The sequence below is a fragment of the Perca fluviatilis genome, chromosome 7 (genome assembly GCF_010015445.1).
Source record: "Perca fluviatilis chromosome 7, GENO_Pfluv_1.0, whole genome shotgun sequence".
Lineage (NCBI taxonomy): Eukaryota > Metazoa > Chordata > Actinopteri > Perciformes > Percidae > Perca > Perca fluviatilis.
Window position 1 is genome coordinate 13,252,673 of NC_053118.1, and position 21,864 is coordinate 13,274,536.

The window sequence follows — 21,864 nt, forward strand, 5'->3', positions numbered from 1 at the left end:
AGGAGAGAGGGGTTTTATCCTGGGACATGAGCGCAAAATACACCCATGGGTAATAATAAATTGCTTCTAGGTGACATAAATTGTTTTGATTAAACATCAACAACAATATAGGTATTTTGACAAGGTCGCCAAATAAAATGTCAAACTAAACAGCAGCTAGTTGAAACACTGGTTATGCCGCCTGTAGACGTATAAAAAAGTAAAAAAAACAAAAAAAAACAACAACAACGCCTTGCACAATTGAATGTATCGTAAGTGAAAGAGAAAACCTCATTCTTTTCCATTTATGGTAATTCGGTCAACCATGCGGTACTTTGTTCCTACTTGCTCGGTTTCAAACCGGACGTATTTTGAATCTGCAACAAATATGGCGACCTCCAATAGTCGATCATGCCTCCAGTATCTGCTACACCTTGCCCAAGATAATTTGGACTTCAGGTTGCCGGTAACCTTCATAAACTCCTCTCGGTTCCTGTCTGTCTCTTATTGTTAGTTGTTCGTGAAGAGAGCAGAATTTGGCAGACGAGTCCCTGCTCCCGCGGTGTGTGCTGCATTAACTTTAGTTAGCTAACGCTACATGTTGTGCTAAGTTAAACTGTCAACACGGCGTAAGGCTTTGGTTTCACGTGAGAATATCTCGACGTTTTATTACATGATGATGATAACACATTAGCACTTCATCGACATCTTGGTAAAGCTGTAGTTCACTCTCTAGCCTCTGATCATAAATGCATGCCCATCTGGAAATCTTACTACGTGAATAGGACCAAAATGCACGTTCGCACACCTGGATACACAGTATATGACTTTACATAGACGTAAACCGCAGTAGTACACACTTGTAAATAATCAGAATCATGTTGAGTTGTTTTTAAATGTACTCCATTGTGCTCCTGTGGTGCCCTGTCATTTAACCCCACAGGGATCCTCACTGATGACACATAGGAGTACTGCTCAAAACAAGGCTGTAAAAACTAGACTGTAATGCATATAGGAGTATTTATTAGGGGTGGGAATCACCAGAGGTCTCACGATACGATATCATCACGATACTTCTGTCACGATACAATATTATTGCGATTTTAAAGATATTGCAATATTCTGCGATATATTGCAATGTATTACCTTTTTTCCCAACTTCAAATTTTTCCCCAATTTCATATGATGTCCCCAAAAGAAAACTTTGTCAACATCTGTTTTATTTAAAAAGATACATTTCTCCGTTTGTTCATCTCACTTCAATTTTATTGCTGCAAAATGGGATTGTCAAGCAAGCAGACAAACTGACCAACACATGTATAATAATAGATCGATACTTGGTATCTGTGTATCGATACAGTATTGCCACGGAAAATATTGCGATACTATGCTGTATCAATTTTTTCCCTAGTATTTATGATTTATATGTTGTTCATTCTTGCAGGAGATTAAGGCCTTGCTGGCTCTTAGAGGAAAATCATTCCAGCCGAGTGGAAACTTCAAAGAAAAGGTTTGCAAATCAAACATATCACATATTTTGAATCTTTATTTTCCCATCCGTGCAATCTATCGTTGTGACTGATACAATTGGTGTTGTATTGTTTTGTAATAGAACTGTCAAGGCAGCTTGGAGTCCAAAACAAATTTCCCTAAAGGGATAATAAAGAATATATTATCTAATGTTTCTAATAAAGTGATTGACTGTGATGATAGATTATTTGACAGCAGCCACGTCAGAAGGTTTCTGTCCTGTAGACTCCCATTTCTGCACAGTCACTCGTCTTCTTGCCTCTTCTCTCTAGTCTCCTTTCTGGTGCCTGGATGGTTTGTCTGAGGAGGATGTCTGCAGTGTCATGTCCAGATCCGTTTGTGCAAAGTAAGTGTTTTAGCTTTGTCGGAAGGTAAGTGGTGGCCGTGCACCTGTAGTGATGGAATGGCCTTAACATATGCTGCACATGTTGTCATATCCCTCTTCATCTGTGCCTTGTTTCCATGGCTGTACTATAGTGGCTGAGATGAAGCTGTAGTTCATGTTGCATCATCCTTGCAGGTCTGCTTTTGAACTTTGGGGCCACGGAAAAACACACAGTGAACTTAGAACATCCCTCTTGAACTACCCATCGGAGAACATGGTTTGTGATGCTACAGCAATGACATTTTAGGTAAACTTTCATATGAAACATACATGAGTTGAAGCTAACATGTTTAATTTCTGTTTGTGCTCTTCCTCCACATTGCCCTACAGTCACCATTCATGCAAAAAGACTCCACTTACAGAATCAATGTCTATACTTTCAACAAGACTCTGGAGTTTGCAGACAGAATCAAAAGGATTGATGTAAGTTGTGTGTGTTTTGTGTGTGTGTGTGTGTAAATGAATCTGCCTGTATGTACTGTATGTACAGAATGTCATTAGTATTCTCTCACCAGGCTATGGAGTTTCTTCCGTTTGAAGGAGCTGTGAGCCTGAAGAGCCCTCAGCACTGCTTCTGTTTGTTGGAAGATTACGGCACAGACCCCAACGACATCCCTGAGCATCCAAACTACATCTATTTTGGCCGATGGGTGAGATACATTTGACTCCTTGTTTACATTTGACTAGTAAGAGCTGATCTGCAACTGAGGACTCTTCATCTTTTTACACCCCTGCACCAGATAGCGGATGGACAGCGTGAACTGATCCGCTCCCACAGTGTGAAGAACAGACACTTCATAGGGAACACCAGTATGGATGCTGGCCTCTCATTCATTATGGCCAACCACGCTAAAGTCAATGAGAACGATCTCGTCTTTGACCCGTTTGTTGGCACAGGTGAGATAATCCTGTTGCTGACTCCCACTCAGATACATAGATAGCTATAGACAGTTGTACGCTTTAGGAAATCTAGGTCAATACCGGTACATGGTTTTTAAAGTTCTTTGTCTTGTTCTATCTGTTTTAGGGAGCCTGTTGGTAGCATGTTCTCATTTTAGAGCCTACGTCTGTGGAATGGATATTGATTACAACACCATTCATGGCAGAGGTAAGTTTTGGCTACTTAGAGCTTACATGGCACATCAACCGCAGTCTCTTATATTGTAAGATTGTGTCATCGTCTTATACTTCAGTCATGCTTTAATTCAAGCTAGCAAATATTGCTTCATGTCATTTCTGTGTTCCGAACCAACAGTGGCAGGATCCTGCTCTGAGTTTCAGATGCTATCCAAATTTCCTGAAAGGGCCTTTGTCTTTCAGGCCGGTCAAGCCGCAAAGACCAGAAGTGGCGAGGGCCTGATGAGAACATCAGAGCCAACCTGCGGCAGTATGGAACAGAGGAGATGTATGTAGATGTAATGGTGTCTGATGCATCCAAGCCTGTGTGGAGGAAGGCTGCTCTGTTTGATGCCATCATTACTGATCGTAGGTCCTTAGTTTATTCTTAGCAGACCACTATTAACACTTTGGGTATGAAAACGTGATAAATGTGTGTGTTTTTGTGTTTTCTTCACTGAAGCAGTATTGCAGCCAGCATGTGCTCCAGCTGCATTCCTCCCATAACGGGATAAACTTAGTCTTTTGCTTTGTTGTTTGTGGTTCCCGTGTGTCCTTCTGACGTCAGCTCCGTACGGTATCCGTGAGTCCACACGGAGAACGGGCTCCCACAAAGACGTTCCTAGACCCCCTGATGTCCTGTAAGTTCACTGACACTCTATGACTTAATGACACAATTCACCTTAGTTTGTATCATGGCATGAACATCAGTTACTTACCAAATTTCCCAATTCGGTGCACTTGGAAAAATGAATGAAAGACTTGTGAAAAATGGAAATGCTTTTAGAGAAACTCATTAATGTTTTGTTTGTCATGTTAAATGTTATGTGTGTTGCTCTGGTCTAAACCCGTCTGTGTTCATTTGATTCTTCTGCCCAGCTATGCCGAGTCTCACGTTCCCGTCTCACAGGCGTACCACCTGAGCGACATCTTCACAGATCTGTTAAACTTCTCTGCCCACCACCTGGTCTTGGGCGGGAGGCTCGTCTATTGGCTGCCTGTCTACAGACCAGAGTGAGTAAACATACTTATTGTGCAGTGTCATTAGCTGATAATATAAAGGTCACTATTTCAGGAAGCGTTAGCCTCTCACAGTATCATCCAGCACTTTAAAGCTCACTCATTTCTGTTATTTCAGCAGGCAAACCCAGTCTGTGACACAATTTTGTCGTTGTTGTTGTTGTTTAAAAACAGGTTTCAGTGCATGGAGATTAATATTTTGAATCTAGATTTTAAATGTACTTTGTCCTCATACAGGGTTTCCGCGGGTCATTAAAAAGCATGAAAAGTAATTAAATAGATTTTGTGAAAATTCAGGCATGAACTGGCATGAAAAAGCATGAACTTCAATGTTCTAAGGCATTAAAAATTATGTAAACTTGATGGAATACAAACATTGTTTTTCACGATTTATTTTGATTATATAAACATCTAAATCAAATTTTGATCGGAAGTATAGCGTAATGGTTGACGGGCGGAACCTTTTAATTGGCTGTTTTTTACGGCTGGTGCACGAAGTTGCGACACCGGATGCTAGTAATCAACGTGCGGTGAGTGGGAGTCTACTGTCTATGGTGTGAGTGAGTGTACGCTGTGGCGAAAGAACGGAGGAAATATCAAATGACGGAAAAATGGGAAAATGCAAGTTTTGGGACTGGTTGACATGATTTTGGCGAATTTGCCTACTGCCGTAAGCAGTATAGGTTCATTACTTTTAATTATCGGTGCATGTTGTTTTGAGATCTGCAGGGCAGAGACGCGAGCTGCTCAGTGAACAGTGTTTTAAATATTTGTATTTCTGTTGTGTTCTTATTTTGTGAAGCACTTTGCGTTGCGTTTAATGACTGTAAACAGTCGTGTGAGCCATCTGACAGTTAAATTTGGATTTTCAAATATAAAAAATTGGCATTGTCAAATGCTTACAATTTGTGTGTGAAAGTATCTTCAATTGGACATGGGCATGAAATTAGTTTAAAGTGGCATGAAAAAGGGCATGAAAAAGCATGAAATGAGATTTGCTGATACCTGCAGAAACCCTGTCATAGGCCGGGATTGGAGACTCCTCTTGCTGGTGCTGTTCTCCAAATAATAATTGTATCAATAGGGGGCAGGCTCAAACCATAAACCAGAATAGCACAATACTTTTTTTTTTTTTAAATTAACCTTTATTTTACCAGGAATATTCCCATTGAGATTCAGAATCTCCTTTACAAGGGAGTCCTGACCAAGACAGAAGCACAAAGAGTTTCTCATAAAATAACAAATAAAAGGCTAAAAACACAACAGCAAATTACATCAAACAATGAATTAGCAGTAACAGGACATCTACATTGAGTGGTAATCCTGTTATTAAAATATTTCTGGCTAATAAAATAATCTAGATTTAGGTGACTGTAGTTCACACCAAGATGACTTTAAAAAAAACTATAAAACCACTTTCACCAAACACAAATGTGCACAATCTACAACATTTCAATCTATTGTTGGCCTAATTCTTTTCCTTAAAGGGGAACTATTCAGTTTTTTTTTAGCTTAATTTACCTTAACTTAACAGCTTCGGAGTCATTGGAATGGTTATATGACTTTGTTTTTGGGTTGAATGGTGGTCGTCTCGCTTCCCCCTAGCGCCTGTGAGCAGAAAAACCACCCTTGCAACTTTTGGCCGGCGAACCGCCGGGCTCAGCGTCAGGAAGTTTCGCGTGATGTCAGGTCTCGCGATGGAACAAATTGCTTTACGGCACTGCACACATACAGGAACCGGCTAGCTATAAGAACAAGGTAGCGATGGAGTTTTTCACACTATCGTCACGGTTGTGCCGGCAAAAAAGAAACAGAAAGCTAGGGAAGCATTGTTGGAGGAACAGAGAAAGAGGAAACGGCAGACTGACCGAGCGAGGAGTCAGACACAAGTAAACATCGGAGCTGCCAAATATCTATTCCGAAGAGGTAGGAGGGGGCTCTATAGAGAAACCTGCCAGCAAAAAGCAAATAAATGGCCAAAACTGCATAGCGCCTCTTTAACAGCCAAACAACATTAGGCATGGACAGATTATAACGTAAACATGATTACATTTTATAAAATCTAATTACAAAGTCTAATTCAATTTGTAAATAAATGATGGCCAAGTGTAAATGTAACACAGACCGTAGCGAATGTCTGTTTAATAATCAGTTGACTAATGACATATTAGTTAATGAGCTGCTAAATGCTTTGAAAACCTGGGTTGTGTTTGTAGCTCTTTCAGTTGGAGTCCAGTCAACTGGCACACAAAGGACTTTTCCACTCGGGTTTTTAACCTTCCAGCAGTTCCCTGTAGCGTTATTCCATTACCGCTCCTATAAAACCTTGTCCTTCCCATTCCATCTGAGCGAATGATGGTATTTATACAGCGGAGTGTACAGGTAGGGTTAAGGTTTTCCCGCCCATACAGCTGTGTCACAGTAAACCACAACCGACAGCTCTTTTATACGTTTGCTGTATACGACAGATCTTCTGAAACAAAGAACAACACATTGTTAAATGTTGTGTGCGCTAGCAGAAAGTGAAGTGCTGACTCTAAGTGCAGGTGTTTGACTGTAAAGGTATGAACCACAACAGACAGCGGCAGCAACGGACGTTTGGGGGGAGAAAAACCCTGCAGGGCTGGAAATCCTTCTGGTCACTGATTATAGGACCGGGGAGGAGAGGAGATAATCATGGATGTGTGCGAGAGACAGAACAAGCAAATGTACACTACTACACACACACCTTGCTACATAAGTGTGTGTGCATCCATACATAACGCACGAATGTGTGTGGTCTTGTGTATGAGAACTTCCATACATGTATGTCATCGTGTTCACACATTTGTCTTTGCTACTCATCTACCGGTGCTTGACTCTGTGCCTGTCAGATCGCTGTGCCAAAATAAATGTCTGAGGTCAGACAAGTCAGATATGTGAACTATCTGTCTCTGCAGTCTGACGTGTGTGTGTGTGTTTCTGTGTGCAATGATTGCATGTGTGTTTTTGGATATGTGTGTGTAAACCCAGACGTAGCCTGTCTCCTGGGCCTAATCTGGGGCTCTACAGGGGATATATCATGTTTCTGTCACCCCCACATATCTGTGTCCATGGCTGTGGTAGAAACAGTGGGGATTGTGTGTTTGTGTCTGCTTCATGAGAATTGTGTGTGTGTGTGTGTGTGTGTGTGTGTGTGTGTGTGTGTGTGTGTGTGTGTGTGTGTGTGTGTGTGTGTGTGTGTGTGTGTGTGTGTGTGTGTGTGTGTGTGTGTGTGTGTGTGTGTGTGTGTGTGATGACAGGTGACACAAAGTCCTGTCAGCAAAAGACGGCGTCTAGACCAGGTCAGACCCCTTTTTAAACTCTCTTCCCTTTTTAAAAAAAATAAATGAAGGAAGAAAAAGTATCAAGACAGATGATGGCATATCAGTCATCACAGCCATAAAGTGACCTAATTATAACATAAACAAATGAAGAGAAGAAATAAAGTGGCTCTGTTGTCAGAAGTAAGAGGGTGCTTGTAAATGAGTATAAATGAGCCATGTTTTCATTTTCAGGTCATAATTCTTTACTTCAGTGTACATTTCTGGACATTTTGGCAAATCTCTCATTTAGTGATACCGGCTCTTCTACTAGAGGCTAATGTCCCATTTGCATGACTTGAAATTGAGAGCATGAATTAGATGGACTTTGAAATATTATGGGACAAATACACATTATCGTTTAAAAATGTATTAGATGCATTTGAAATCGCATGTTTTATGTAAAACTCCTGATTGGCAGTAGAGAATTATCCCATGGCTCCATCGCCGTTAGTCACCCTGACGACCAAACATCCCATCGCCGCAGAGGCCCGCGTGTGGCCGTGGCAACAGGGCAGACAAACGGTGACGTGCAAATCTGGTTTTGAGTCAGGACTGTTGCTACTGGGATGGTGGTTAGGAGAAAGTGCTACACATGTACGCAAACGCATACATCATCCGCTGTTAATAGGCCATAACCTGGCCTGGCTAGTGATGACAGAGCCAGCAGTCGACCTGTCAGGTCAGAGTCACTTTTTCCATCTTCATCTTTGCACAAAACGACCGGCCGTGGTTACACTGCGCTGGTCAAATGTTTAGTGGTTTGATTGGTGAGAAACAATGAAGAGAGAGCAATGGAGGGAGAAAGGAAAGGCACCGGAATGGTTGGCACAGTTAGGTAGTAATTTTGACAGGATTAGTTTCTGTCTGTGTCCCAGCAGTCTTTTTATGGACTCCAGACAGAAGAGGAAGTGCATTGTTTTCACTAGTGCCTCAAACAATCCTCTCATTTAGCTCTGGAGGTGTAATTGGAATTGCTCTACCGCTGTTTTTCTGCCTTTCTGCTCCTTACTGAGACTGATGTGTAACTGTGAGTGTGTATGTGTCCCCTGTTTAGGTACTGTGAGGAGGTGGTACCTCTCCACCCGTGTCTCCGGCTCATCAGTAATTGTGAGCAGACACTCTCCAGCCACACCTCGCGGCGCCTGATCACCATGGAGAAGATCAAGAACCCTGAGGTGTGTGCATACTGTTTCCACTTGCTTTTCTTTGTCATGTTTAAGTAAACGGAATATTTTGGAACGGACTTGGTTTTTTGTCCATCTGTTAGTTGGATAAAGCAGGTTATTTCAATCAGTCACCTTGGGCTCTGGGGAATTACAAAACTACTATTTTCCGATACAAAATGATTAATTGAGAAAGAATTGGCAGAATAATCCCCAATGAAAGTAATCCTTAGTTGCCAACCTAGTTTTCATGAAGACCTGTGTTTGAGCTTATAAGGATTTGAGGACGTCTGGAAATGCAATGCTGCTTATTTAAAGAAAATTATAATTATTGGGTGCTTCATTAAAGAACACTGTGCAATTCTGCATTACACAGTCCTTCCAGAAAAGTTTTCATCAAAGAGTTTTTTTGTGATTGTTGCGGGCAAAATTCCTTGATTATGCGGCACGTTTTCTTAAAAAATGCAATGGAATATGCGGGATATTTATGCAATTTTATGCAACGAAATTGCGGGAACTTGCAAAAATTGCGGGAACTTGCAAAAACTGCGGTTTGATGAAAAAGAGAAAAAAAGTGATTTCCCCCAACACCCTGCTTTTCATTGATGTCCACGTCGCGTGATTACGTCACTTCATAATGTTCCCATGGCAACAGGGGAAAATGGCTGCTCTTGTGTGAAGTAAAAGCAACATTTTTCAACTTTCTGTTAAGATATATGTGACTTTTTTGCAACGAAAATGCGGGATTATGAAATCATGCAAGCCCCGCATATTTTGGGCGGAAATCGGCAATTTATGCGGTGAAAGTGCGGCGTATTTGAAAAAAATGCGGTCCCACATAAATATGCGGACTTTGGCTGATTATGCATTGAATTATGCGATTGCATAATCCCGTTTTTCTGGAGGGACTGATTACATTCTTATTTTCATAACTGTATTTTTTCCAACAGGTTTTGTACACACAGTAGCACACATGTATACTAGCATTTTTTTTTTTTAAAGGATTTAAAACTGATTTTTCGTCCGATGTGTGTATGACTTTAAAGTTGACCATATCATCTAATTTTATTCATCCTTTGGTTGGAAACACAACTTCTTTAATAAGTTATGTATTAAGGTTGCATAGTTATGACAACATATGTGCACAGCACCAACCTGTGTGTGCGGCAGAATTTGTTTGCTATTTTTTATTTATTTATTTTTTTATGTGTGAGCATGAACAGCAACACAGATATGACTTGGTTTATGTAAAATGAGAGCATGTGTGCTGCCTGTTCTTTCATGTTTTCTATGTGTAATTTATATAATTGTTTGTATATATAACCACATAAGTGTGTGTCATGTAAATGAATGCACTCTGTGCATATGTGTATGTTTCTTACATGTCATCCTAATGGAAGTGATGGTGTCTCTCTGTCTGCCTGGGGCAAATCCTCACCATCTGGCTGTGATTGGCTCATTTCTTTTATACTGGAACTCTAAATGGCTTAATCACACATCGTATGGAAAACAATCCATCTTTGGATCTGACATCCATTCCACTTCAAAACCCCAAATTGCTCCCATAAAGGGCCCTGTATGACACGCACACACAAACACACAGCTGTTTGATCTTATCTGACTGGTATCTATCTCAGGTCACAGAGTTTTTCTATTCCAAATAGGCCTCAATCCGCACCTATCTGCACTCATGCATCAGGGTTCACGGCTTTGTGTGCGTGTGCGTGCATGTGTGTGTGTGTGTGTGCGGGTGTGGGTGTGGGTGAGTGGTTTGCCTATGCATTTACAATCCTCCACCTGTATGGTTGTTGGCAAATATTGATTGGTTTTCAGATGTGTGTAGTTATGCCCCTCTATCCTTATTAATTTGGGGTCATGCTTACGTTGTCAGTCTTGTTACCCGTAGTTTTCCCTCAGAGTGGTCATGGAAACTGTTTCCAGGTTGCTTGGCAGCATCAGCAAGCAAAAGAGGTGTTGCTGACAAATTACAGGCCCAGCATCACTTCCAACTCAACTCACCTCATTATTCCTCTTCCCAGCATCTCTCTTCCTCCCTTCATCCCTTCATCCCTCCTTTGACCAGCGGCTACCTTACAGCCAAGACAAACTGTTTAGCTGAAGGGATTCATAACAGTCCATATACATTGTTAATATACAGTACACAAGCACAGGCTTGTTCCTACATGCAGACATTGAAAAAGTATGAAAACCTTGTGATGCCAATATTATACTGACATTTAGTGGGAGTTGCTTCATCGACTGAAAAAGGAAGAGCTGCTTCAACTTTTGTATTAATTTAGTGTTCTCCATTTTTTTAGTGTCAACACATGGTCCTTTTGGTAAAGGGGGGGTGGGTACTCGAGCATAACCAGTAGCTGCAGCATTATGATTTTGGGTTGTCATACGTTTGTCCCAAAAATAAATAAATATATTCCAGTTCGTATTCCACTACGTTATAATGTGGCTAAATGGACTAAGAAGCTTTTTTTTCTAATTGGGGAAAACGATAACCTCTACATTTGTCTCTTTACAGGAATTAGACAGTCTGGCTCATTTAGCAGACCCACGCTTCAGCCCCTACCAGGGGCACAACGCCTTCAGAGAGAAGTATTTCAGTGGACAAAACAAGAGGTGTGGCAAGGAGGACAGCAAAACTGTTGTCAATGGAGAGTGAACGAATCGATTGCCTAAGTGTCTTTATAGAAGACCGAAAACAACAGCACCCAAGAATCAGAACGTGGTTGTCAATGGACTCAAAGAGGGAAACAAACTGATCACTTATTTGTTACAGTTGTAATTTTTAAAATCTTTCTCACTATTTTAATTATGATTATTTTTATGCTTGTACTTATTGCTTTGCAAATAAATTGATAAAATACAGTCCTTAACTGAGTGCTGACTATTAAAACTACAAGACAGTTACTACACCGAGACGGTTGACTGCCTGAACGGTAAACGCAGCTTTTGTAAATTTTTATAAAAAATGAACTTTTAAATGGGAACTTGGTGGGAACATTAAAGAGGTGATATAGTCGTACACTTCCATTAGGTTGAAAGAAGAAATCATCAAAGTCGAAGCAGCAGAGGCTGACATATCCTGACTTTTAGTCACAAATATAAGTTAAACTCCAAAATCAATGGATCCTCAACTCCCCATAATGCAATGTTTTTCATTACTCTATGCCTGCCGAACACCTGTCTTTCAAACGGTCTTTCAAACTCACAGCTCTGCCAAAGCCGCTAGAATGTTTTCACAGGCTATTGAGTAGGCTAGTACTCCCCATGTTTTTCCTTAAGGCATTTAAAATCTTCCATGGGTAACATACATTCTACTTCCTCCTATTTACTGAATTATATTCACAATTCATTCATTCTCTTACAATAACTACTTCTATATTGAATGTTAGGATTTCCAGATTCTGTTATTTTTACTTTTTTAAAGAAGATACTACTAAGTAGCAGAGCCTAAACACTCTAAAAACAGAATGTCTAACTGCATTTAGAGCCAAAGTCATGCTTTATTCAGACAAAGGCGGCATGTTTAGGCGAGCGAGGCCTCACTGTGCAGGCAAGACCCCAAATGGGCGTCCCCCACCTCGCCACACACCACTACAGTTAGTCAGCAGCTTTTGTTGTTTTCCAACCACAGTTTACATGCAGCCTGACTCATTATCCATCTTCTGAGAGCGACACAGCAGGCCTTTACGTACATTACCCCTTTGCTGTGTTTATCAGTTGGGCCTCTGCCTTTCCACCACACTTCCCCCGTTCGCCCTGCTTCACAGGGAGAGAGTTCCAGGCACGATCACATGATACGCGCCTTACCATCGTTTGTGGTGCATGTTGTTTACAGTTCCCACAGTGCCCTTTTGTTGTCTATCATCATCAAGCAAAATCAAATGATTCCACAAGCCAGTGAGAGACTTCGCCGTTCTCTACTCATCACATCGGTCTTCTTCTCTCTCATTTCTTTGCTTGTCACATGTAAATAAGACCAGTGTTTGCCACAACAGAAGATGGTAGTTTTAACACAGTCCCCCTATTACTGTGTTTGAGGAGTGCTGTGTGTTTTCTCTGCCACAATACAGTGATAAACCATGTTCTCATGAGCCCTCAGTCTCCAATGATGCAGACTAAAATTAGATAGGGGTGGGGTGGGGGGGGCGGTGTTCCTCTCTACAACTCGTAATGCTGTCCAGACGTTGTGGAAATTCTGTTTGTGAGATCTGGTTTTGTTTTATGTTGGACGCTCACTGCAGCAGAGCAGTTTCCTGGTGTAATTTAGTGGCAATAAAATAATATGAGACCTAGCCTGTAAATAATAGTTAAATATTGGTTTGATCCGTCTTCATTCTCCATTCTCACTTGTTTTTTCCCCCGTAATCCATTTTTTCTTTATACTGTATATTCCACCTCCATTCAGCCTTTCCCCCAAATCCTTTCTCACTCTCCCCCCTCTCCTCCACCAGCTCTCCCAGCCTCCTCTTCACCTCCTCACCTGCCTCACCTCTGCCCTTTCCTCCTCTCTCTTCTGTCATCTACAGACCTCTCTTTTTCCTCAAAGGGGAACTCCCTGTAGGAGGAGAGCGCCGCTGTTTTGGAACAATGGCTCCTGATTAAAGTCCCCTCTGTCTGAAAGTGACCTTCGGACTGCTGAATCAGCTGGTACAGAACCGTAGCACACACACACACAACCAATTTATAACTTTAACCTAAACCCACCACTAGCCTTAAAAACAACTCCTTCAAGAAGAGCACTAGTCGCTAAATGTCCATCTCATTTGCTTTCAGATTGAAGCACAAGACATTTAGGGAAATTAGATAATTCGCTTTCTTGTCCAGAATGAGATGAGAGGATCAATACCACGCTTCTTCATAAGCGGTATCAATCTTCCCAACTAACTCTGCAAGAAAGTGAATTTCCCAAAATGTTGAACTATTCCTTTAACCACTTGAAGAAGAAGGCAACCCCATCTATCAAGATGTTCCCATCAGATCTGATGGAAAGTTATAATTATTGACCTGTAACACTGGCTAACACATTGAACTATTCACACAAAAGTGTATAAGGCACCTGGTGTCTGTCACAGGGAGATTGTATGTGAAGGCTGTGTGTGTGTGTGGGTGGGTGTGTGTGTGGGGGGGGTGTTTAGGAGGGTGGTAAGTGTGTAAAGGCGAGAGAGACTTCATAGCGCACAGCTGGCATTCAGGAGTGTCTGAGCTTCACACACACACACACACATGTGATTGACGGTCTGAACATATGTGGCACAGGTGCAGTGCACCTGTCCATAGCCAGGGGAGTTTGGACACCTGCAAGTCCTCCTCAGGTCACCCCGCTGCCCTCATCCACCCCGGGAAGCCCTCCGCAGCCCCTCAGTTGTTGATCGAGGTAAGGTGAGAGCTGTTATCTCTATGTCTGGGAGGAGAAGCACAGCAGAGCAAGAGCCATTATAATGCTACAAATCACCACAGGAGTCCCACCTCACACAGCTGTGTGAAACTCAAACCATGCTCAGAGTGAAGTAGAACGGGAAGACGAGGAATGAAGAGGGAGCAGTCAGAGAAGAGAGGAGACTAGAATATTTTGAGATTATTACTCCTATTTTTTTTTTTTTAAATAATCACAGATATAAATTTGATGCATCTTTTTCCAGCATCATTAAATTGAGTACCACTAGATGACAGCCTTGAGCAGACTTGGCATTTAAATCCCCCAAAAAAAGAAGTGAGTCCCCCAGAGTTCCTGTGTGTACTGTACTCCAGCCTACAGACTGTTTGCCATACAATCAATGCTGTTCAGCTTGTAAACAAACAGTTCAGGGGCTAAGCGTTTGAAGTGATAGAGCTGTGGTTGAGAAAGTGCAGAGCAGCTCCGAACACACAACATCCTCTTTAAAGATACTCGTCTGGAAGTGGTGAGGGTTGTTGGCCCAGGAAGTAAAGGGGGTGACTGAACGGCTTGTCACACAACTTCCTCATCCTTTTTCACCTATCCATTTACAATGACCATATTTGACTGTTGTATCATCACGCGAGGTTTTATCACAGAGAGTAAAGCTTGGAGAAACTAAGCTACAGCCACTTGGCTTTACTTTAAACAAATCCCCAGACATCCCCATTTGTGGTTTGTGCAGCGCCGTGTTTTCCTGTTATTTTCCTCGCGTATGACCCTTTAGTCCTCCAGAGCACTTCACACATGCAATGTTGATTTTGTAAAATTACATGTTTGTCTGTGTGTGCATGTATTTCAGTGTGTTTATGGAGTCATCACACTTAATACGACCGGAAAGAAAAAAAGTGTTTGTGGCAGAGAGCAGCAGGAAGCAAAAGCCAAAGACAAACAGTCAAAGGGTGCATTTGGATGTGTGCATATGTGCTTTATTTTGTGTTTATAGTGTTTGTGTGTATGTGTTGGTTCTTGCGGTTGTCAGTGCTGTTCTTCATTAATGACAAGAAACCGCTGGATGGCTCCCTTACGCCCTTTTTTAATGACTCTTAACTGCCAAGTGGGTACAACACACACACACACACACACACACACACACACACACACACACACACACACACACACACACACACACACACACACACACCATGGCAAACATGGTGGTAGTGACATATTTCTTTTTCCACTCTTGCAAGGATCATAAAGCACTAATGTCTCTAACTGGGCCTTATATGTATATGACACTAGTGAGGATGTAGTGAGGGCATACATTCATACGTTAGCTTCCTGTTCAGGGATACTGGGAGCCTAAGCCAGCATGCATTGGACTGAAGGCATGGAAACAACCTGGACAGGTTAGTAGTCTGTCCATGAGCAAATACAGACAAACCCCCTCACGCTCACATTCACACTAATGAGCACATTTGAGTCTCCAGTCTCACCAGACTTCTATGTAGCCTATTTGCAAAGTGGGAGGAAACTGGAGGTGCCAAAGGAAATATCTAAACACAGGAATAACACCACACAAAGGAAATATCAATATAGTCAATATAGTGTTCAAACAAAGCATTTTACTTTGGCTCCAACAAAAATCCACACCTTATCTAATCCAAGCACTTTTGATTAGTTGAAGCTGACAGTATTGAGTCTAGGCAAATCTACTCAGACAGACTTGTGAGTTGAATGTCTTCTCAGCTTTTGTTTAATCTGTTGTTTCCTGTTACCTTGTGTTAAACCCTTGCTAGATTAGAGACTAGACTCATTCTGGCCAGAGAGAATCCTGCTGCTTCTTGTGAACGTCTGTCTCCACTGCGCAGTGAATAAAACTCATCTGAACCAGCCACCGAATTGGACCTGAGAGAACTTTTTCTTCCACACAGCAGATGCCCATTCCTCCATTTCTTTTTATTCCTGAAGTCTCCTCTTTATCTCTCCCACCTCAGCCCACTTTGCACGGCCCCTGCATCCCCCACATCTCCCCTGTCCCTGAGAAATTACATCTTTCAGGATGAACTGCTCTGCCTCTCAGCAGTCAAGAGTGCTGGTCTGTGCTGGGTTTGAATTTCAGTGATGCACCTCAGTGCCTCTTGAGAGGGTTTGATTGAGGTGTAGGGGCACTGTGTTGTGTGTGTGTGTGTGTGTGTGTGTGTTTGTGTGTGTGTGTGTGTGTGTGTGTGTGTGTGTGTGTGTGTGTGTGTGTGTGTGTGTGTGTGTGTGTGTGTGTGTGTGTGTGTGTGTGTGTGTGTGTGTGTGTGTGTGTGTGTGTGTGTGTGTACTGCAGGCAGTTGTGTGTCCGTGAACAAGGCCGCGTAGATATGTACTTTGCTGATCCCACCGACCGCTCTCACGGCTGTTTAGCTGAGTGGAATGTGTTATCCATGGGGGTGTGCGTTAGTCAGGGCCAGGATACACGCATGATGCTCAAATGTTTTCTCCTCTGGGACCCGCGGAGACTATCACACCCCTATGACTGCTGGGTGAATTTGTGAGGTGCCTCCTGGCTACCACACTCACACCTGTCCCTCCTTCGTAGAACTGTCTGGCGATTCCCAGTGATATTTGAGTACTGTCATCTAACTTGACATTAAAGGAAAAGTTCAACATTTTGGAAAATTTGCTTAATTGTTGCCATTTAGAGAGTTAGATGAGAAGATCAATACCACTCACATCTGTACATTAAATGAAGCTAGGGGCAGGATATAGTTAGCTTAGCTTAGCATAAAGACTAGAAGTGTAAAACCGCATGCCTGGCTTTGTCCAAAGGTCTACCTCCCAGCATCTATAAAGCTCACTAATCAACATGTTATATCTTGTTTGTTTACTTGGTACAAAATGTTAAAACAACAGTTTGTGGTGCTACAGGCAGGTGATGTGCTGGACAGTTCTTGTGGTCGGCGCAGTAACTTCCTGGAGTCTCTGCTGGTTGCTTGACAACCTTACAGTTACAACGAGACTCGTTTTTACATATTGGTTCTTGTACAGATTAAAACAAACAACATAGAATGTGTTAATTAGTGAGTCAGAGTCGCTGGTGCGAGAAATACACTATTCGGAAAGAAGCAAATGTTGAACTGCTAAACAATATTCTGAATGCGGAAAGGAGTTACATCAGGGAATGCATGCACAATAAAATGAAAAATAATCACATACTGTAGTCAACCGTATTTCATGCTCTCTAAATAAAAAAAAAGTAGGCCACTGTATAGCCTCATAACCACTACCTTACATAAAAAACTTGTCGTCAGTATTTAGACAACGTAATCATGTTCTTTTCCATTCAGTTTTACTGATCTGATAAACCAGCACATATAAAGGTGCTTGGATGAAGAACTTTTCTAACTTCATTTTCCTCTCTGCTGTGCTGTGTGGCCAAAAACGACCTCGCCAGTATTTGACCGTGTGGAACTCAAACCAAATAAACCCTGTAGATTTGAGTTAGTGCTTGTTCTTGTTGTTACAGCTTTTTGGCTTGGCGCAGGCCAGGACCAGCACTGACTTTCATCCATGTAGCATTCAGAGCTGCCCAGAGCTGAAACAAACTTTGTTTTATATCATAAGGCAGCGAGGAAAGCTACACTATAATGCTGGTAAAAGGTCTCTAAGTTGTCTATAATTAGTCTTTTCAAACAGATCTTTAACGGGCAAGTTTTAAAATGTGTTTAGTTTCCCCACTGAGCAACAACAGGCACAGGGCAGGAGGAAGAGGATTCTTGAGGCATTTCAAATGGTTGATATACAATTAACTGTTACAGGCAGATTAACACCAAAACTCAACATTCTCATGCAAACCACAAGAAATGCAGTTTATTTTTGTTCTTCTTCTTTTCTTACTGTTTTTAAACAATGTTGCTCTGCTACCTCTTCCTGCCGTAACACCATAAACAATTTGCAGACCGCAAAAGACCCTGCTGGTGGCTCAGGGCCTGCTTGTTAGGCTGCCAGGTTGCTGGGATATCCAGTACATATAAAATGCATATGTTTTCTTCTATTTTCTTTAGTTCATGGTTCTACACACTTCGGTGACACTTGTGGGTGAGATGGGGAATAACAGAAAACCTTATGAACAAAGTTTGACTCACTAATTCACCTGGAAACAAAAAAAATGGCTTTGATGTGAATGTAGATGGCATGTTACAATCTATAGCGTGTAATATGAGGCTGGTGGGAAGGTGGTTTCATTTGTTTACTTGGTGTGTTTGGATATTGCATGATGAAAAGTTTTTTCGCTGTTTTTAATTTCATTCTTGCATGCTTTGTGTTGAACATTTTGAGGTTTTATGTATCTAAATAAATAAAATGTGTTTGTGTAAGCTTCTGCGTGTGCATGCCTGTACACACATGACTGTGTGTGTGTGTGTGTGTGTGTGTGTGTGTGTGTGTGTGTGTGTGTGTGTGTGTGTGTGTGTGTGTGTGTGTGTGTGTGTGTGAGTGAGTGATTTTGACTATCTGTTCAGTTTTTATCATGGGGGCTTTCCAGAACATCTCTCTCTTTGCTTGCAAATGTTCCTCCCAACTACCCCCATTGAAACCTGCACTCTTCTTGTTTTCCTTCCCCTCTGATTTGTTTTTACTCCCACCTGCCAGACTCATACAATGATTCAGCATTTGCCATAAAACAGCAACCATCCCCGGTAGTCTGAAAACCACCACTCTGTTTTATTTGGATTTGATTTGAATCAAGGTGTAACATGGTCATTCTTTGTGGCAGGGGTTTTCCACGTGTAATGCAGATTTATAAAAATCTTTTTACACAATGGACCATGCATGGCAGACATCTGGTCTTCCACCATGATCCTTTTAAAAATATTGTCACAATATGCAATGTGTTACAGTTTAAAGCAGTTTTGAGTTTGAAGTTAAATCGTCATTTTCTTTGAATATTCTTCAAAAATCAGTTTTTCTCTTGCTAACGTCTTCTCATATGGCTACAAACACTTGAGAAACTTTTAGACTGTTCATTGTGTGCAAACTCTGTTTGACCAAATCAGTTTAGAATTTGAGTTTTGTTTGACCTGTACACTCTGATTTTATCTGACATTAATTTTGAGTTCTCTTATAGTTTTTTAGGCAGGCTCCAGCCATATCCACACTTCAAAGTTTGTGATGGTTCCTCTGAGAACTGAGCCAGATGGTTCTGGATTCCAGCAACCCAGCAGGATGTTAAGAGAGACATCATGAAGGTCCAGAGACAGGTGGCGGGTGTTCAGATGAAAGCACATAATTGTGACGGCTTCTCGGCGCGATCGTATGATAAAAATTCTTTTTTTTTGCTGTAAACTTGAACATGTGTGTGTTTGTGTCAGTGGGTGAAAAGCCTGAAGTAACCAATTTAGTCCGTCTATTAAATCTTGAAATTGGACCACCATTGAGCTCTCCTATTACATTATATTGTGGGCTACCAAAAGCAGAGGATCCAGCAGTGCAAACAACAATGGGAGGTGATTAGCTTTCCTCAGTTGTACTTTGTGGACCATTCTGGCAGTGCAGTTGACCATAGCCATTACGTGAGCAAATAACAAACTTGACTTTTAACTCACCAACCTCTCGATGAGCCTGGAGAGAGGCAGAACTGAAGAGTATAACGGTTCAGAAAGCCTCAGTAACTATTTCGTTGATGGTTTAGTTGTTTTAAAACAGACATTTAAGTGGGTGTAGTGACCATCTGTGTTGCCAGTTAGAATTGGGCACATTCCTTGGCAAATGATGAAGACATTGTTAAAGAAGTATGGAAGGAGTCATGTCCTGATTTTAGGAGTTTATATCACCCTTTATAAGACATTTAGCACCTCATCAGAACTTTCCAGACATAGTTGTTGTTAAGAATGGATGATTGGAGTCTTGCCAACCTGCAGCCATGGTGAGCATGACTGGCAGGTGTTTGTGGCTGTTTCCACTGGTGGCGTTTCCCAGTATGGTCCACAACATACTGGGCTGCATCTGTTTTAAAAGCGGCTATATGATCTGAGCGGTCAACACAAAGGCTTTGTAAAAGGTTGGCACTTTCATGAGGCATAACGGATTTTATGGTTTTTGATGGCAGCCGTGCTCTTTTTTTGTCTTTCAAGTTATCGGATATTTAAGGTTTGTCTGAAAAACTGCGAGCAACAAAGCCAATCAGTTCAGCTCTACGCAACACTGCTCCACACATTTGGACCAACATCACATGTGAAGCACAGTCACATTAACGGGAGGGAGTTGGGTGTGAAATTCCTCTCTGACTTCATAAGCATTGAAGTAATTTTTCTTGAAATGTGCTCTCATTCAGTCAAATAAATGGACCAATTTACCTTTTGATGACTAATTGAAATGGTTTTGAGGAAACCTTCATTTTTAAGGAAGAAAAATAGGACTTCATCCCTCTTCCACCTCACCAGCCTCATACCTCTCCTCCCTCCTTCCACCCCTCATCAAAGGTACATGTGCCCGCAGTGTAACACTGTGTGCGCCTCCAACGGTCATTTATCATCATATACTTGTTTCCAAAAAAGAACCATTTGTGTAATGAAAGCTCAGAGGGAAAAAAATGAGGGAAAAAAAAAAACGTTTAACCTGTAATAAAAAACAGACATGCCATGTAGGAGGCGAGGAGGTGACGTCTCATTTGCTGCCAGCACTCCCCAAGGTGGTGGTGATGGTGGGGGAGGAGGGGAAATGTTACATTATAAGGAATGAATTAAGGCTTGGATGCAAAGGGGGAGCTTTAGATGCTCTTCGCTTTTATGAGGTTGCAAGCAGAACCAAACGCACCGTTGTTGGGTTGGCTCTTTATAGCTGAATGCTCTTGCACAACGGCATCACCACCAACTGCCATGTTCCCAGAACTGAGACACATTTTTCCACTGTTAAGATGTCACCAAACAAATGTTGAGAAGGTATGCCCAGCAGAAGGCAGATGGAGGAACAGGCAGAAAGGGTTGGAGAACATCTGCAAGGAAACTGTGCTGAGATTATAGTGACACAATGCACAAGTAAAGGGATACTACTTAATTGTTGCAAAAGTTTATCTGTTTGAATATACATTTCTGTATATGTCAAAGATATTTTTTGAAAGTGAAAGAGGCACTAATGCAATAAACTAACTAACATATGCTTATGTGATTACAATAACACCATATAGGTGGTAATAATAATAATAATAATGATACGTTTGTTTGATATAGCACCTTTTACAGACAAAGTCACATAGTGCTTCACATGATAAAAAATACACTATGATCCAACAGAAAATAAGCAAGGAAACAATAATTGAAAGACCAATGAAAATCATTTAAAAGATAAAAACCTAAAACCCAAAGTTACAAACATGAGTCAAAAACGAATTTAAACAAGTGCGTCTTCAGCTGCTTTTTAAAAGCTTCAACAGAGACTGCAGAACGTAAGACAATAGGAAGGGCGTTCCACAGGTTTGGAGCCACCGATTCAAAGGAACGGCCACCTTTAGTTTTTAAGCGATCGCGTGGGACCTACAGTAATCCCTGGTTAGAAGACCTGAGGGACCTGTTAGTAGTGTACGGATGGAGCAGGTCCGAGATATAAACAGGAGCCTGACCATGCAAAGCTTTAGAAGTCAGAACAAGAACTTTAAATTGGATGCTGAAGTTGATCGGAAACCAATGTAATGAGTATAAAATTGGAGTGATGTGTGACATCCTGCTGGACCTGGTCAACAGCCTTGCAGCAGAGTTCGGGACCAGTTGTAGACGGTCCTGGGACGACTTCTGGGACAGGTGAAAATGGAGTTGACGTAATCAAGCAGGGATGATATAAAACTATGAATGATCATCTGATCAGCTCAGAATGCGAAACAACATCTCTATGTTTGGCAATGTTTCTTAATTGAAAGAAACCTGTGCGGGTCAGTGATTTGATAGGTTGATC

General features: G+C 41.6%; 1 protein-coding gene across 3 annotated transcripts; it reads left to right on the top strand.

Moving 5' to 3' along the window:
- Window positions 1-24: 24 nt before the first annotated feature.
- On the top strand, window positions 25-11,420 carry trmt11 (tRNA methyltransferase 11 homolog). 3 transcript variants are annotated; one of them, XM_039806592.1, is made up of 13 exons: window positions 25-49; window positions 1,424-1,489; window positions 1,782-1,855; window positions 2,030-2,111; window positions 2,225-2,317; window positions 2,410-2,544; window positions 2,635-2,791; window positions 2,922-3,002; window positions 3,215-3,379; window positions 3,579-3,651; window positions 3,890-4,024; window positions 8,429-8,549; window positions 11,071-11,420. In XM_039806592.1, the coding sequence occupies exons 3-13, from the start codon at window positions 1,833-1,835 to the stop codon at window positions 11,209-11,211; spliced, it is 1,206 nt and encodes a 401-aa protein (XP_039662526.1). In that variant the 5' UTR covers window positions 25-49; window positions 1,424-1,489; window positions 1,782-1,832; the 3' UTR covers window positions 11,212-11,420. The 3 variants fall into 3 exon arrangements, with proteins under 3 accessions (XP_039662526.1, XP_039662525.1, XP_039662528.1); XM_039806591.1 differs by lacking the exon at window positions 25-49 and adding an exon at window positions 316-445; XM_039806594.1 differs by lacking the exon at window positions 25-49 and adding an exon at window positions 520-541.
- The last annotated feature ends 10,444 nt before the right edge of the window (window positions 11,421-21,864 follow it).